This window comes from Thalassophryne amazonica, chromosome 15 (genome assembly GCF_902500255.1).
Source record: "Thalassophryne amazonica chromosome 15, fThaAma1.1, whole genome shotgun sequence".
NCBI classification, from domain to species: Eukaryota; Metazoa; Chordata; class Actinopteri; order Batrachoidiformes; family Batrachoididae; genus Thalassophryne; species Thalassophryne amazonica.
In genome coordinates, this window is record NC_047117.1 from 45,505,760 (window position 1) to 45,524,673 (window position 18,914).

The window sequence follows — 18,914 nt, forward strand, 5'->3', positions numbered from 1 at the left end:
TCTAGCTGCAGCATTCTGAACCAACTGAAGGGCTTTTTAGGGAACTTTTAGGACAACCTGATAATAATGAATTACAATAGTCCAGCCTAGAGGAAATAATGCATGAATTAGTTTTTCAGCATCACTCTGAGACAAGACCTTTCTGATTTTAGACGTAGACTGTGGGGGGGTTTCCCATGATGCACTGTTTCTTTCTCTTTTGCTCTGTATGCATCACTCCGCATTTAATCATTAGTGATCGATCTCTGCCCCCCTCCACAGCATGTCTTTTTCCTGGTTCTTTCCCTCAGCCCCAACCAGTCTCAGCAGAAGACTGCCCCTCCCTGAGCCTGGTTCTGCTGGAGGTTCTTCCTGTTAAGAGGGAGTTTTTCCTTCCCACCTGTTGCCAAGTGCTTGCTCACAGGGGGTCGTTTTGACCGTTGGGGTTTTTCATGATTGTTGTATGGCCTTGCCTTACAATATAAAGCGCCTTGGGGCAACTGTTTGTTGTGATTTGGCGCTATATAAAAAAAAAGTTGATTGATTGATTGATTGATTTTAGAGATATTGCGTAAATGCAAAAAGGCAGTCCTACATATTTGTTTAATATGCGCTTTGAATGACATATCCTGATCAAAATAACTCCAAGATTTCCACAGTATTACTAGAGATCAGGGAAATGCCATCCAGAGTAACGATCTGGTTAGACACCATGCTTCTAAGATTTGTGGGGCCAAGTACAATAACAATGGGGTGAGGATCACCACTTTGTGAACAACTGCATGAAAAAATAGTCTAATAGTTTAAGGACAATGTTTCTCAATGTTCAATTGCAAGGAATTTGGGGATTCCATCATCCACAGTCCATAATATAATTAGAAGATTCAGAGAATCTGGAGAACTTTAAACACGTAAGCGGCAAGGCCCAAAACCAACATTGAATGTCCGCGACCTTCTATCCCTCAGGCGGCACTGCATTAAAAACTGATATCATTGTGTTACGGCATGGGCTCAGGAACACTTCAGAAAACTATTGTCAGTTAACACAGTTTGTCAATACATCTACAAGTGCAGTTAAAACTCTAGCAAAGGGAAAAACCATACAAAAGCCATACATCAACAACATCCAGAAACGCCGCCGCCTTCTCTGGGCCTGAGCTCATTTGAAATGGACAGATTCAAAGTGGAAAAGTGTGCTGTAGTCTGATGAGTCCACATTTCAAATTGTTTTTTGAAATCATGGATGTTGTGTCCTCTGGACAAAAGCGGAAAAAGACCATCCAGATTGTTACCAGCGCAAAGTTCAAAAGCCAGCATCTGTGATGGTATGGGAGTGTGTTAGTGCCCATGGAATGGGCAACTTACACATCTGTGATGGCACCATCAATGCTGAAAGGTACATCCAGGTTTTGGAGCAACACATGCTGCCATCCAAGCAACGTCTTTTTCAGGGACGTCCCTGCTTATTTCAGCAAGACAATGCCAAGCCACATTCTGCACGTTACAACAGTGTGGCTTCATAGTAAAAGAGTGCTGGTACTAGACTGGCTTGCCTGCAGGACAGACCTGTTACCCATTGAAAATGTGTGGCACATTATGAAGCGCAAAATATGACAACGGAGACCATGGACTGTTGAACAACTAAAGGCGTACATCAAGCAAGAATGGGAAAGAATTCCACCTACGAAGCTTCAACAATTAGTGTCCTCAGTTCCCAAACACTTATTGAGTGTTGTTAGAAGGAAAGGTGATGTAACACAGTGGTAAACATACCACTGTTCCAGCTTTTTTGAAACGTGTTGCAGGCATCCATTTCAAAATGAGCAAATATTTGCACAAAAAACAATAGTCTATCAGTTTGAACATTAATATCTTGTCTTTGTGGTGTATTCTGTTTAATATAGGATGAAGAGGATTGCAAATCATTGTATTCTGTTTTATTTACATTTTACACAACGTCCCAACTTCACTGAATTTAGGTTGTAGTTGGGTTCGATCTTTTGTTTGTTTTATTACTCTTGGAAGTGCAAGAAACTGGAAAAGTATTTTTTACAATTGGCCTGCTCTGGATGCAGTTATGTGAATTACTTTTCTTTTGTTTCCTCAGGATTTTGATCTGTGTATTAACTGCTACAACACCAAGGGCCATGAGCATCAGATGGTGAAGTGGGGCCTTGGTCTGGATGATGACAGCAACAGTCAGAGTGGAGAGGCCTCAAAAAGCCCACAAGAAAGCCGGCGCTTAAGTATCCAACGCTGCATCCAGTCTCTGGTCCACGCTTGTCAGTGTCGCAATGCCAACTGTTCTCTGCCGTCCTGCCAGAAGATGAAGAGAGTGGTGCAGCACACAAAAGGATGCAAGCGCAAAACCAATGGTGGATGCCCTGTGTGCAAACAACTTATTGCTTTATGCTGTTACCATGCAAAGCATTGCCAGGAGAACAAGTGCCCTGTCCCATTCTGTCTAAACATCAAGCAGAAGCTTCGCCAACAGCAACTGCAGCACAGGCTCCAGCAGGCTCAGATGATGAGGAGGAGAATGGCCACCATGCAAGGCAGAACTATGCCCCTACCATCCCCACCTGCCTCAGCTGCCCCTAGTACACCCAATTCCCATACCCAGCCTAACACCCCACAGACACCTCAGCAGCCACTCTCCACCAACCACAGTCTCTCAACTCTACGGGTGTAACGTCTCCCTCCTTTCCAAATGCGCCTCGCAATGGCCAGCCTCAAGCATCTGCATCCCAAGGCAAATCTGGTCCCCAGGTCTCCCCTCTACACCAGCAACAGTCAACACTTCCCCAACCTCCCCAGCAACCCCAGCAGCTGCCGCAACAGCAGCCTCCCCTTGCTGCAGTTAAGATGGCACGGCACATTGAAATGATGGCCCAGGCCCAGCAGAACCAGCAAAACTACCGGGTCAGCATGAATGGCTTGCCCGTAAATCCCCAACAGCCACAGCAGCGCATGACCGGACCAATGCAGCCATCCATGCAGATGGTTCCAGGGCCACGGGGACCCCAGGTTATGCAACCTGGCATGGGTCCAGGTCAGTGGCTTGGACCTGCCGGTGCCATGCAGGCAGCACAGAATCAACAGCCTGGAATTCCGCAAGGCCAGTCCCCACAGCAAGCTATGCCAATGCAGCGAGCTATGATGCCCCAGGTGCAGCAACCTCAGCAGGCCCAGAGAATGCTAATACCTCAGCAACCTGGTACTCGACCTCAGACCTCCCCCAGAGACCTGGTGCTATCGCACCTAATGCCCTTCAGGATCTTCTCCGAACCCTGAAATCTCCCAGCTCTCCTCAGCAGCAGCAGGTCCTCAATACTTGAAATCAAACCCACAACTGATGGCGGCTTTCATCAAACAGCGAACAGCTAAGTATGCAAACCAGCCACAGCAGCAAGTAGTTCAGCAGCAGCCACAGCAGCCTGGTATGCCAGCAATGCAGGCCATGGCCATGCCCGGAGCAACAGTACAGAGGCCTGGAATGCCCCTCCCACAGCCTCCCTCACAGGGTATAGCTGCCTTAGGGACTCAGGGGCAACTGATAAATCCAGCACACAATCCCAACCCTCAGATCCAGGACCTTTACCGTCGGCAGCTCTTAAGACAGCAACAGCAGCAACAACAGGGAGTGATGCAGCAAGGCCACCCCAACCAGTTTCCTGCTCAGGGTACAGCAGCAACATATTCCCAGCTCCGCATGCAGCAGCAACAACAAATAGCCATGCAGGCAGGTGCAGGAGGTGGTGGTGGACCTATGGGACAGCTCCCACCCATGACACAGATGGGACAGCCAGGCATGGGCTTAGACTCCACTCAGAACTTGTTGCACCAACGAATGCTTCAGCAACAACAACTTCCTCAACAACAGCAGGCTGTACTGAAGCAGCAGATGGGCTCCCCTGTTCAATCCAGCCCTATGAGCCCTCAAACCCACCTGCTGACTGGGCAGCCTCAGGGTGGAGCCCATCTACATGGCCAACCTGCACTGGCCAGTGCCCTTGGAAACCAAGTCCGCTCCCCTGCACCAGTACAATCCCCCTGTCCACCTTTGCAACAGCAGCCTCAATTACCGCCACATTCCAGTCCCTCACCACAGGTCCAAAGTCAGCCCCAGCCTTCACCACAGCATCCGCCACCACCCCACTCAGGGTCTCCTCATCCTGGCCTTGGGGGCCCCTTGTCAGGGTCCATGGAGCAGGGACATTTGGGGACACCAGAACAGAGTGCAATGCTACCACAGCTTAGCACACCTAACAGAGGTGGCCTGAACAGTGACCTGGGGATAGTGGGAGATACTACAGGGGACACTCTGGAGAAGTTTGTAGAAGGATTGTAGCATTTATACTGAAAAAGGAAGCAATCTTATTCCTTGGGACCCATCCTCCCTCTTCTCTTTCTAGTTTCCCTGAACTCATCCCCCTACTCGAGGGCTTTCTTCGTTCTAAAGTTCAGAAGTTTTTTGTACTGTTATGTAAAATCTTTGAGCTGTTGTAAAATGAAAGGCAAATTGGTTAATAATGGATAAATTTTAAGAAGTTAACTGTTCTTTGGGGTTGTAAGTGGTTCTTCAGCCCAAGTGATTGGAAATTCTTCCTAAAAATTTTGAGGGATTTGCAAGTTGATTCAGTGAAATTTAAATAGAAAAGATGTCATTTTAGTTGAGACCAAATGTGTTTTCCATTCTGTTTATTTTACTTTGTTTCTGATGTGGTTCCATGCCTTTCTTCAATTTTTTTAAGAAATGTACAATTGCATTATATTATTCATATTGTTTCATTTTGTACCTTTGGGAGGGATGGGAACTAAGCATTTTTGTGTCAAAATTGTAAAATAATTTGTCAAGAGTTATGCCAGGTTTTTGTCTAAAGCTGTCACTCCTGGCTCTTGTAATCTAGTGTTGTACCAGTACTCCAAGATTGTGTTCAAGGACAAACCTCTCTGTTGCTTTTTGTGTATGAAAGCACTCAGTTGTATTAAATAGGAAATGGACTGTGGCAGGTTGTGTAGACACAGGCATGTATGCAGGCACACATGAAGACACTGATGCAAACAGTTCGTCACTAAAAGAAGAGCTCTGAATGGTTTCATACACGTAGATCTCAACGACTGCAACCTACATCTCAGTGGCCTGGAAAAAGAAAACTGTCTCACAGGTGTAGAAAATTGTGGTTATTACTTTGAAAAAGAAATTGTCATGCCTTTTTCATAAAAATGTAAAGTGTAAAGAGAGCAAGAGAAAGACCAGCCCCCTAAGCTGAGGAGGAATGATCACCAGTTGTATCTAGGCCACATTTTGGATGATGTCCCATCCTCTAAATTTTACACTAAGCTGTGTGTTATTAAGGGACAAATGGTGCATTTGAGATTCAGCCTGAGGGAAAACTGTTATCAGCCCTCATTCTTCATACAAACTTGAATTAGGGGGATTTACTTTTTCTCCTATTGTAAATCGAGTTAAGCAAAGTACTATAACTATAAGGAAGAGAGAATGAAATCACTGTATAAACTGGTAAAAGATGCATTTCTTACTTCTATACCATATTGTTAAATAAACTGTGCAACAGAAAACCTCAGTCTAAATGTGACCTTACTGACTTTCCAGTTGGCATTAAGTTGTTTAATGGTGAGAAAGTTTTGTCTTGTGACTGTAGCATTGGAAATACCTGAACTAGAGACAAGATGTCTGTACAATTGTGAGAAAAGCAACAACCCTCTATTGTTTGCTACTTCTCTGAAATTGGTAATGGAAATATTCTGAACAAAAATGTAAAAGCAATACTTTAGTTTTTGCTGCCATTTTTCATGAGCTGGACTCAAAGATCTGAAACATTTTCTACATACAAAAAGATTTCTCTCAACTATTAACAAATCTGTCTAAATCTGTTAGTGAGCACTTCTCCTTTGCTGAGATAATCCATCCCTCCTCACAGGTGTGGCATACCAAGATTAGATTAGACAGCATGGTTATTGCACAGGTGTGCCTTAGGTTGGCCACAGTGGTGGGCACAGATAACCAAAAAATTAACTTCGATAACAGATAATCAGATAACTGAAAAGTTATCTTCAATAAAGATATAACAATAAACCACCCAAAATGTATCGGAAGTTACAGATAACTGATAACAGATAAATTCCAATATTGTCTCTGGTACATTTACAACTACTAATAAAGCAAATTTAAGTTTTAATGCTACAATAGCTTCTAGTAATATTAAAAGTAACAACAGACCCAAACAATGAGATCACGCTTTTGTCTTTGAACATTCTGCCCCTGCTGGAAGCACTTGTTTACTACAGAGCTCCCAGCACAGAGGCACTCTGAGAGCAGCCATAAAGCCAACTCTCTATCAGTCACAACGCTCCGGTCAGGCGGAGGTCTTGAAAAATAAAGTCATGCTGACTTATGGTTTTGATTTATAAATAACATTAATACCGATAGAATAACTCCATTAATGTCAATTCTGTCATTTGTACAAAGTTAAAATATAGCATATATCTTTTAATGTTGAATAATGCACTAATTCTGAGGTTTTGTATCAAACACAGACAGATCGCAAAGGATTCTGGGTAAAAGTGCCTCTGCTAAACACTGATTGGTTCAGTCATTCATTATGTAAACCAACACGTTAATGTAATGTCTGTCGTGTGTTGGTGTTTACAGATAAATGTGCTTTTGTAAAATATTCCATTTTTTTTTATTTGTAAAAACAGGCATTTTTACGGAGCCCTGGAAGTGTCATCACAAAATGTTTTGCATGTGTAGAGAATGTGTGCACATTTTATTATGATGTAAAATGTGCTTTACACTGTGCGAGATGATTTTTCATGCAGGAATTTTTTTGGACCGAGTTTCAGGTTAATCACGCGTCCTGTATCGTGTAGTGTACATGGAGTAACAAGCTGCGTTTAACATCTCAGGACCACCTCCTGATCACCGATCGTATGGTCCAATGAAAATCTAACCTGTTTGATATTATTCTGGTCGACCGTCGTGAGGGTATCCTGCTGCTGAAGAGCTACACGCATCTAACCGCTCGCACTGTGCCTGTGCAAACACCGCAGAGCTGTCTTGTAATGTTGTTTTTTGTTTTTGTTTTTTTTGCCGTTTGTTTTTAAACTTCATTTGTTAAAAAAAAAAAAAAAAACATTTGCAAAGCCAAAAAGTTGATTTGGTGCCCAGATGCTTAGTACTTAGGAGAATACTGCCATGAACACTACTGGCCAGTAGATAGCAGTAGAGGCCTTGAAAACAAAATTCCAGATAATCCCTGTCTGCTACATTTAAAATGTGTGGAATTTAACAAACGCAAATACAATAAAGTCTATAAAGCCAGAGAATATATTCACGAGAGTTTTAGGCAGTAGAGGTTAATGCTGTTGTCCGTGGAGCCTGAACAGAGTGTCTGAAATGCAATTGTCCTGTCGTGATCGTACTGAGATTACATCATCCTACCCATAATGCACTGCTAGGCACAGCATGTGCTCACAAAACCTTAAAAATTAACATTACTTTAAAACTAAAACATATATCTGATATTTTGCTAATTATAGTGGGTGATTTTAACATCCACATAGATGCTGAGAGTGACAGCCTCAACACTGCATTTAATCTATTAGACTCAGTTGGCTTCGCTCAAAATGTAAATGAGCCCACCCACCACTTTAACCACACTTTAGATCTTGTTCTGACATATGTAGGGATGAGATTTTTATGCAGATCCGTGGATTTGACAGTCCTGGGGGTCCATTTTGTGAAACGTCCAAATCCGTTGAGAAAATTTTAGGGGGGGGAAGAATGCAAAAAAAAAATTAATGCCAGGAGTACCTTTAGGGGCTTTCACAGTGGCGTATTCGTAGAGCTGCTCATTGCAGTGTTGTGTTTCATTTAAATACTGCCGAAATACGTGCGTACTCAGCCTTTAACAGTGTTCGTTCATACTTGCAGCTGCGTGTGTTCGCGTTTTAATGTGTGCACACAGTCGCGTGTGTCATGCTGCACCAGTTTCAGTGCTATTTTCTGCCTCTGTGGAGGTGCGCTCTGCTGCATGGTGTGGTGCGGCTCAAAAACGAGAGTTACGAATGTAACTACGGTTCTATGAATTCCGGATGACCGCCAGAGGGCGGTGCTTTAGCACCTGGATAACTACATGTGCGCAGCACAGAGGTCGAGAATATATACCAACAAAGTCACACCATTGAATGTGACCTGGGTGACGTCACTGGTTGTCTTTATATACCAGATGCACCCAGCGCTCGCTTCTTTTCGGAATGAACTCGCAAGACTGAGTGACAAGCAACTCTGGCGGTCATCCGGAATTCATAGAACCGTAGTTACATTCGTAACTCTCGTTCTATTTCATTCCTCCTGACCGCCAGAGGGCGGTGCTTTAGCACCTGGATGACTTAATACCAACAAGGTCACGAAGAGTCACACTCACCTCGCATCAGCAGTGGGGAGTGGAGGCAGACAACACTGCCGAAAAAACCGCAGGAGGAGCGGCCACATTCAGTCTGTAATAGCGGGCAAAGGTACAGGACGAAGCCCACGTAGCAGCAGCACAAATATCACTCAAAGGGACACCTCTCAGTGCAGCCCAGGAGGTGGACACCCCTCTGGTGGAATGGCACGTAACCTTAGGAGGCTGAAGATCTCTGGACCTGTATACTTGTAAAATGGCATCCACTACCCAATGCGAGAGTCGCTGCTTTGAGACAGCACAGCCTCTTTTGTGATCACCGTAACACACAAACAGGGCATCCGTTTTCCGGATCCCGGCAGTCGCACTAATGTACTGCTTCAACATTCGGACAGGACACAGGGAACCTGAAACAGATAATCCTGGATCAGAATGCGGGACATACACAGCCAAGGAAACTGGCTGGTTAACATGAAAAGTTGAAATTCTCTTGGGTAAAAACGACGGATTAGGCCACAGCGTAACCCCAGATCCGTCAGAATTCCATCGCAAACAGTCCCCAGCGACTGAGAGGGCATGGAGCTCTCCCACCCGCTTAGCCAAAGACAGTGCAAGTAGAAAGGCAGTCTTCACTGACACCCATTTAAGATCAGCACTTTCAACTGGTTCGAAAGAGGATAAGCTTAAACCTTCCAGGACTAGAGGAAGGTCCCATGAAGGTACGCGTGCAAGCCTTGGAGGCCGCAATCGTAGAGCACCTTTCAAAAAACGACACACTAAGAGGTGTGAACCCACTGACTGGCCATCAACGTAGACGTGCTGGGCAGAGATTGCAGCAACATAAAGCTTCAAGGTAGCGACAGAAAGTCCTTTCTCCAGCAGTTCTTGTAAATATGTGAGGAGAATAGGCACAGGGCAATGCTCCGGGTCTAACTTTTGTTTCTCACACCACCGCGCAAACAGCTTCCATCTGTTGTCATACAAAGCCCTGGTAGAAGCAGCACGTGAATTAAGGATAGTCTGAACAACAGCCTGGTCACAAGAACTTAACAAGGAGTCTGGTCCCTCAATGGCCACACATACAGTTGAAGGCCTTCTGGGTGAGGGTGCCAAATCCTCCCCTGTAGCTGTGACAACAAATCCTTCCTCTCCGGGAGAGCCCAAGGTTCTCCCTTGAGGAGTTTGTGAACCATGGGAAACCAAATCCTGCCAGGCCAGAATGGAGCAACCAGCAGCACCCTGTGGCTGCGCTGATCTATCCTGTGCAGTGTCAACATCAGCAGCGGGAGAGGAGGGAAGGCATAAAGGAGGCAATTAGGCCACGGGTGAGCCAATGCATCCTGCCCCAGCGGGCTGTCTGGTTTCAAGAGGGAGTACCATCGTGGGCAATGTGTCGAGGTGCTTGAAGCGAAAAGGTCCACTTCCGCTGCACCATATTTCTGCCAGATCATTTGGACCACAATCGGGTTCAATCTCCACTCTCCCGGTGGTGGTTTCTGTCTGGAGAATAAATCCGCTGCGCTGTTCTGTACACCGGGCAGATGAACTGCGCTGACACTCTGAAGGCGAGGCAACGCCCATAAGAGAAGCTTCCGAGTTTCTGCCAATGAGTGATTGGACCTGGTGCCCCCCTGATGGTTTATGTGATAGACTGTTGACGTGTTGTCCGACCGGACAAGAACATGTCTTCCTCTCAGGGCTGGGAGGAAATGCTTGAGAGCCAGTCGCACAGCGCGAAGCTCCAGCACGTTTGTGTTGGAGTCTCTCCTGGGGACTCCAGACACCCCTTGCCATCCTGTGATTCCACACGGCCCCCCAACCTTTGAGTGATGCATCTGTAACAACCACCTCTCGGTGAGAAGGAACAGAGCCTAGAGGGACCCCCTTGCAGATGAAGTCCACGTTCCCCCAGGGTTTGAGGTGCAGAAGGCACTGGTTGGAGAGTCGTACAAGCCTGTGCTGATACAACTTTGAGTTGAGGCCTAGGTTGTTGATCCAAATCTGTAGGGGACGTAAGAACAGAAGTCCCAATGGTACCACTAGCAACATTGCAGTCAATTTGCCCATCACCACCAGCAGCAGCAAACCAAAGGCAGCGTCACAGCCCGTTGAATGTGTGAGACGAGATGAATTACATCGTCCACACTCTGCGGGGATGGCGATGCAGTCATAGTCAGGGAGTTGATGGCAATGCCGATGAAGGTCGTTTGTTGACTGGGAACAAGAGAACTCTTTGCAAAGTTCACTGTGAGTCCTAAATGAGAGACATGGTTCAGTAGAAGAGCTGTGTCGTTGTGCGCCTGCTCCTGAGTCGGAGCGCAGACAAACCAATCGTCTAAGTAGGGTAGGATTCTTAATCCAAGAGCTTGCAGTGGGGCTAGTGCTGCAGCCATACATCTGGTAAATGTACGAGGGGCAAGAGAGAGGCCGAAAGGAAGCACCCTGAACTGGTATGCCTGACCTTCGAAAGCAAAGTGGAGAAACTGCCTGTGATGAGGCGCCACTGGCACATGGAAATAGGCGTCTTTTAAGTTGACACTTGTGAACCAGTCTCCTGGTGTGATAGTTTGAAGGACGTCTACTGTGCGGAGCATGTGAAACTGCAGCACTTTGATATAACGATTCAGACTTTGGAGATCGAGGATAGGACGAAAGCCGCCATCTCACGGAGGTCTGATTTCCCTGTACAGACCGAGTAAGGTAAGTTAATAATTAGTAAGGTTAATAATTAGTTTGTTATATGGCTGTATATAGAAACGCAAACTTACAGTATCGCCCGAATATGAAAGCTACTGACGGCTCGTAGTCCCACTTGTTCGCTTCACCTCCATGAAGAACTTGCTAACAGATGGTCCAGTCATTAACTGGTAAACTTTCAATCTGTGTGTTTTTTCAGATGCTGTTTAGATATTTATGGAGTACGTTCGTGTCCAACTTGCTACTTCTAATCGTGTTTTTAGCTTCTGGTTATAAAAAAAAATACGCGTTTCAAACTAATTGTCATGGAAACCGGTCTGAATGAATGAATGCCATTCTTGATCCCTTACTGGACACATCGAATACCTCTCAGCATATCCATACATTTACAGTAGTATTCCTAGGTCTAATGAACGATTTTAGTCTTACCGATTTATTTAAAGCAATAAATCCCTCTTCAAGACAATACAGCTTTATTTCTGGTGGACATAAAAGCTATTCAAGGATTAGGTATCTATTGGCTCCTGAAAATGTATTTTCTCAAATTCATTCTGCTGTAATTCATTTATTTCTCTATCTGATCCGGGTGTTATTATCTCACAGCTTACATTAACTGGTATCGCACTCCAGCCACAAGGTGGCGTTTTAACACTGCTTAAAAACAATGTTTTTGCAATTATTTCAGAAACACTTTAACTGTTTTTTATTTCAGATAATGTAAACTCAGTAGAAGACCCATGAATACTATGGGCCTGCAATTAAAGGATTATAAGAAACACGACAATTTCCTTTGCTTCTAACTTAATCAACAAGATTGTGTAAAATTAATACACTTGAACATGATTTGCAAAAACTAGAATTTGTACAGCAAAGGAGCGGTTTTAGCGAGGCAGTAAAAAAAAAAAAAAAGTTAAAATGAGCTCTGAACAATTTATTGAAAACAAGACCTCAATTCCTGATGTGCCTTCTTGCACTAGGGAAGATACTTACTTCCCAAAAGAAATTTCAAGTGTGGTTTTCCCACTTTTCCCCCGGTTTAATGTGTAAGTTGTGGAGCGCAAACTCAGAAGGCTCAAAGATTAGCAGGAGACAGACTTCAATTTTAGATGTTGTATTGAAAGATGCCTTCACTAAACAGAAAAGTGGCTGCTGTCCAGCTCTGCACCCAGATGGCCAGGCTGTTGCCCTCAGTGTGGATCAGTAAAGTATGTGATTGGTTGAACGATGTTGCATTTACATTTATATGCAGTGACTGCTCACATTGTAGTAGTATCTGAAATGGTATGTGTAAAAGTAAAAATGTGTTTTGTCTGTGTAACGTGGTAAGCAAAGAACAGTGTGCATCAGAGGAGATATGAAGTATTATTGTATAAGGAGATATGAAGTTATTATTATTTGTATAGGAGATATGAAGTTAGCAAAGTAGCAAATTGGCCATGAGACATTGTTCTGTGGTGTTCAGCATTAGCACAGTTCCCTCACTCCACCAAAGATTCTTGCTGGGAATCACTCCCAATAATGAAACTCTTTAATTTCTTTTCCTCTTTTATTTCAAGTAGAGGTGTAAACCTTTGACACACAAACACCAGTGTAGGTTTCCACAATTTAAAAATACAATAAATATTCACTAGATTATACACAACAGCGCTCATCCTTTAACTTTAGCTCATAATTAGAATTAGGATAATTCAGCCAAATTTGTAATTTGTTAATTCATTGTTAATATCCAATTTCAATTTTTTCAATTTCAATTTATTTTCATTTATATACCGCCAAATCACAACAGAGTTGCCTCAAGGCGCTTCACACAGGTAAGGTCTGACCTTACCAACCCCCAGAGCAACGGTGGTAAGGAAAAACTCCCTCTGAGGAAGAAACCTCAAGCAGACCAGACTCAAAGGGGTGACCCTCTGCTTGGGCCATGCTACAGACATAAATTACAGAACAATTCACGGATGAATATACAAGAAATGCTGTTGGTGCACAGGACAGGAGGTTCGCCAACACAAATACAATGCCCATCTCTGGATGGAGCTGTACCTTAAACAGAGAGAAAAAAAAAAGAGTCAGGCATCAGAAAGACAAAAATACTGTATAATTTGTATTAATCAACAAGAAAAACAGAAGAAATTCTAATGTGATCGCCGGCCACTACCCCTAAGCTTCACTAAAAGATCCAGAATTTAGGTAAGTTGAGGCCACGGCATGCTCCATTTACTAATAAAAATGAATTAAAGAGGTAAAAAGCATAAAACAAACTGTACCAGTATGCTAGCCATACGAAAGGAAAAGAAGTGCGTTTTAAGTCTGGCTTAAAAGTCTCCACAGAATCTGACTGTTTTATTGATGCAGGGAGACCATTCCACAGAACAGGGGCACAATAAGAGAAAGCTCTGTGCCCGCAGACTTCTTATTCACCCTAGGGACACAAAGTAGTCCTGCACCTGAGAACGTAAAGCCCGGGCCGGTACGTAAGGTTTAATTAGGTCAGCTAGGTAGGGAGGTGCCAGTCCTTGAATAATTTATAGGTAATAGTTAATATCCATAATTTGTATTCGTTTAGCATTTAAAATACATTCCATAATTTCATATTTTCTTAAAATTAGCAGTCATACAAATTTAATTTTAAATTATTTTTTCTAAGTTTCTAGAATTACCCCAATTAATCATTAAACCCAAACTTCCCAATGTTCACACTGAAAGTGCAGGTGAAGCCCATATTTACAGAGCACACACTCAAATGCACCGCCAAACAATGACAGGAGTGAGTCAGAGGGGAGAGATGGAGAAAAGCCCTGCTTACCGGCAGTCCTCTTCAGTTTGTTTGTGATTTTGATGTGTGCATTACACTGGTCTTATTTTGCTTTTTCTTTTGTCAGAAGCCCATCTCCTTGGCTACTTTTCCTCCTTCTTGCTCATACACTGCAGCACCCGCGCCCCTTGCTGTTTGCTATGCACTGATTACTTTGCGCTTACACCTGGCACTCAGCGACGTAACATAAAAAGGGGAGTGGGAGATGGGGCAGGTTAACTCCATTCACCGCAACAGACATACTGCCCAACATTACTGAGAATGATGCTGAGCATCTTGCTCAACCAGTTATGCTGACCGAGTTAAGAGTGCTATGGCTGGATTGATAAAAGGCAAATCAATGGGATGGAATCCCCCCAGAATTTTATCTCCCGTTTTGGGAGGAGTTACAGTGGGGCCAAAAGTATCCGTCCCTCATTGTGGCAGTTCTCTTCTTAGGAAGATGAGAGAAGTCTGTAATTTTCAACATAGGTACACTTCAATTATGAGAGACAAATGAGAAAAAAAAATCTAGAAAATCAGATTGTAGGATTTTTAAAGAATTTATTTGTAAATTATGGTGGAAAACAAGGAAGATTTCTGGCTCTCACAGACCTGTAACCTCTTCTTTAAGAAGCTCTTCTGTTCTCCAGTTGTTACCTGTATTAATGGCACCTGTTGGACTTGTTATCTGTATAAAAGACACCTATCCACAACCTCAAACCGTCAGACTCCAAACTCAACAATGGCCAAGACCAAAGAGCTGTCAAAGGACACCAGGAAGAAAACTGGAGATGTGCACCAGGCTGGGAAGAGTGAATCTGCAATAGTCAAGCAGGTTGGTGTGAATAAATCAACTGTGGGAGCAATTGTAAGAAAATAGAAGACATACAAGACCATTGATAATCTCCCTCGATCTGGGGCTCCACGCAAGATGTCATCCCATGGGGTCGGAATGATTATGAGAACGATGAACAAAAATCCCAGAACTACACGGAGGGACCTGATGAATGACCTGCAGAGAGCTGGGACCAAAGTAACAAAGGCTACACACTAAGCAGAGAGGGACTCAAATCCTGCAGTGCCAGGCGTGTCCCCCTGCTTAAGTCAGTGTGTGTCCAGGCCCGTCTGAAGTTTGCCCAGAGAGCATATGGATGATCCAGAAGAGGATTGGGAGAATATCATGTGGTCAGATGAAACCAAAATAGAATGTTTTGGTAAAAACTCAACTCTTCGTGTTGGAGGAAGAAGATTGCTGAGTTGCATTCCAAGAACACCATATCTACTGTGAAGCATGGGGCTGGAAACATCATGCTTTGGGGCTGTTTCTCTGCAAAGGGGACAGGACGACTGATCTGTGTTAAGGGAAGAATGGACTTGCCTATGTATCGTGAGATTTTAAGCCAAAACCTCCTTCCATCACTGAGAGCATTAAAGATGCAACATGGCTGGGTCTTCCAGCGTAACAATGATCCTAAACACACCGCTCAGGCAACAAAGGAGTGGCTCCGTAAAAAGCATTTCAAGGTCCTGGAGTGGCCAATCCAATCTCCAGAACTCAACCCCATTGAAAAGTTGTTGAGCGAGTTGAAAGTTCATGTTGCCCAGCGCAAGCCCCAAAACATCACTGCTCTAGAGGAGATCTGCATGGAGGAATGGCCAAATACCAGCTACAGTGTGTGCAAACCTGGTGAAGACTTACAGGAAATGTTTGACCTGTCATTGCCAACAAAAGATTATGTTACAAAGTATTGAGTTGAATTTTTGTTATTGACCAAATACTTATTTTTCCACCATAATTTACATATAAATTCTCTACAGGTCTGACAATGTGATTTCCTTTTTGTTTCCTCATTTTGTCTCTCACAGTTGAAGTGTACCTATGTTGAAAATTACAGACCTCTCTCATCTTTCTAAGTAGGAGAACTTGCACAATCAGGGACTGACTAAATACTTTTTGGCCCCCACTGTAGGAGTATACCTCTTGGCCATGATAAATCGTCTATTGATGCTGGTGCCTTTTTATATTTGAATTCTGCTTTAATTGCCTGTGTATGAATGAGGTGGTGGTCAGAGGGGCTGCAGGTGCAGAATGGCAGCCACGCTTCCATCAGTTTGCCCCAGGGCAGCTGTGGCTACAATAGCAGCTTACCACCAGCAATGTATGTGAATGTGCAAGTGAATGAATAATGCAACTTGTAAAGCGCTTTGAGTATCTTGAAAAGCGCTCTATAAATCCAAGTCATTATTATTATTAATTGTACTATTGCCTAAACTCAAAAATTAAAAATATTTTCCTGGGTCTTGGCCTCCCACTTAGAACCCCATTTAGCAAAAATGATTAACTGTGACCAGACAGGTTTCATGAAATCACGGCTGCTTCTGATAACATTTGTCGCCTTCTCCATGTTATTCATGCTGGCAAGTTATAGCATCCCCGTGCACCGTATGAGTGTTGATGCAGAAAAGGCTTTTGATTGGCTTGAGTGGGGTATTTGTGGGAGCATTGTTCAACATGTTCAATTGTGTCCGAATTTTAATAAAATAATTCATTTATTGTACAATAATCCTATTGCAATGATAAATACTAATGCCATTATTTCATCGATCTTGCAGACAGGGTGCCTTTTAAGCCCTTTCATATTTTCTGTCATTGGATCCCTCGTTCAAACGATGTGACAATCCATCTGTTGCTACAATCAGTTTTAACAAACACTTCCCTCTCCATATAGCTATATGCTGATGACATCCTTTTATTCTTTGACAGGGCTCCTACATCAGTAACATATGTTTTGGATACTTTTCAGGAATTCAGCTCCCTGTCTGGTTATAAAATTAACTGGACAAAATCTGCACTTTTTCCATTGAGTCCAGAAGTAGTCCTTTGTACTTAATCTCAATGTATCTCTGTCATCAAACAATTTTAGTACTTGGGAATGGGCATTTTTCCTTCCTCAGTTACTGTTGCAAATAATTTTAGAAAAATGTATAATACAATTGAGTCAGATCTTCATAGAGGGTCTTAACTCCCTAAATCATTACAACTGCGTGTATCAATAGTGATCCTAGATATGCTTCCAAGGATCCTTTTCTTTTCCTTTATTTTATTTCTGCTACCACCCATGGATTACTGGGACAAAATTCACTCTTTAATCTCTAGATTTATCTGTGGTGGGAATGCCCATGCATAAGATTGACAACTCTTCAGTGCCATAAATCAGAGGGCGGGTTCTCAGTGCCTAATTTTAAACATTATTTCTGGTCCTTTGTTTAAAACCACTATCAGTTTGGCTAAATCCTGGCTCTGTTACTGCTGGAAATCTATAGACAGGGGTACACATAACTGGTACTCATTGTGCTTGTGTGTGCTAAACATCATTGATGCACAGCAGAGGCAAACACTTTTCCAACAATCTGTTATTGCTTTCCTCTTATGAAGTGCTTCCCTTGTGTTTTCTGCTGCACATCATTTATTTTTTAGCATGCACAAGCACCATGAGTACCAGTTATGTGCATCCCCTGTCTATATAGAGTTATTTGACATTGCCACATAGATTGGGAGACCTAATCTACTCAGCAGTCCCTCTAAAATGAGCTAAACTGCACCTTGGCACGATTGAGTCATGTGTTGTTGGTATGGCGACAGGCTGAGAAGGTGGCTAATATTACATGTAAATGGCACATAAAAAGCCCATTTTTTAATAACTGTTCTCTTCTCACTGGGGGATCCCATTCTCAGATCCACTCTTGACCTCGAAAGGGGTTCATTTGTACATATGTAATGACAATGGACTCTGTAGCATTAATGACCTGAGACTCTTAGAACTTACCAGGCTCATCTTTTTTTCTGTATCTGTTAGACCTCAGTGCTGCTTTTGATACTGTTGACCATAAAATTTTATTACAGAGATTAGAGCATGCCATAGGTATTAAAGGCACTGCGCTGCGGTGGTTTGAATCATATTTGTGTAATAGATTACAATTTGTTCATGTAAATGGGGAATCTTCTTCACAGACTAAAGTTAATTATGGAGTTCCACAAGGTTCTGTGCTAGGACCAATTTTATTCACTTTATACATGCTTCCCTTAGGTAGTATTATTAGACAGTATTGCTTAAATTTTCATTGTTACGCAGATGATACCCAGCTTTATCTATCCATGAAGCCAGAGGACACACACCAATTAGCTAAACTGCAGGATTGTCTTACAGACATAAAGACATGGATGACCTCTAATTTCCTGCTTTTAAACTCAGATAAAACTGAAGTTATTGTACTTGGCCCCACAAATCTTAGAAACATGGTGTCTAACCAGATCCTTACTCTGGATGGCATTACCCTGACCTCTAGTAATACTGTGAGAAATCTTGGAGTCATTTTTGATTAGGATATGTCATTCAAAGCGCATATTAAACAAATATGTAGGACTGCTTTTTTGCATTTACGCAATATCTCTAAAATCAGAAAGGTCTTGTCTCAGAGTGATGCTGAAAAACTAATTCATGCATTTATTCCTCTAGGCTGGACTATTGTAATTCATTATTATCAGGTTGTCCTAAAAGTTCCCTAAAAAGCCTTCAGTTAATTCAAAATGCTGCAGCTAGAGTACTGACGGGGACTAGAAGGAGAGAGCATATCTCACCCATATTGGCCTCTCTTCATTGGTTTCCTGTTAATTCTAGAATAGAATTTAAAATTCTTCTTCTTACTTATAAGGTTTTGAATAATCAGGTCCCATCTTATCTTAGGGACCTCGTAGTACCATATCACCCCAATAGAGCGCTTCGCTCTCAGACTGCAGGCTTACTTGTAGTTCCTAGGGTTTGTAAGAGTAGAATGGGAGGCAGAGCCTTCAGCTTTCAGGCTCCTCTCCTGTGGAACCAGCTCCCAATTCAGATCAGGGAGACAGACACCCTCTCTACTTTTAAGATTAGGCTTAAAACTTTCCTTTTGCTAAAGCTTATAGTTAGGGCTGGATCAGGTGACCCTGAACCATCCCTTAGTTATGCTGCTAT

General features: G+C 43.1%; 1 protein-coding gene across 1 annotated transcript in view; it reads left to right on the forward strand.

The window, feature by feature from the left end:
* LOC117525998 (histone lysine acetyltransferase CREBBP-like) overlaps positions 1-5,557 on the forward strand; it is a 228,177-nt gene extending 222,620 nt beyond the window's left edge. The window contains 4 exon segments of the mRNA XM_034187989.1: positions 2,087-2,635; positions 2,638-3,216; positions 3,219-3,309; positions 3,312-5,557. Of these exon segments, the coding sequence (XP_034043880.1) occupies positions 2,087-2,635; positions 2,638-3,216; positions 3,219-3,309; positions 3,312-4,330 (2,238 nt within the window). The 3' untranslated portion in view covers positions 4,331-5,557.
* Positions 5,558-18,914: the final 13,357 nt, after the last annotated feature.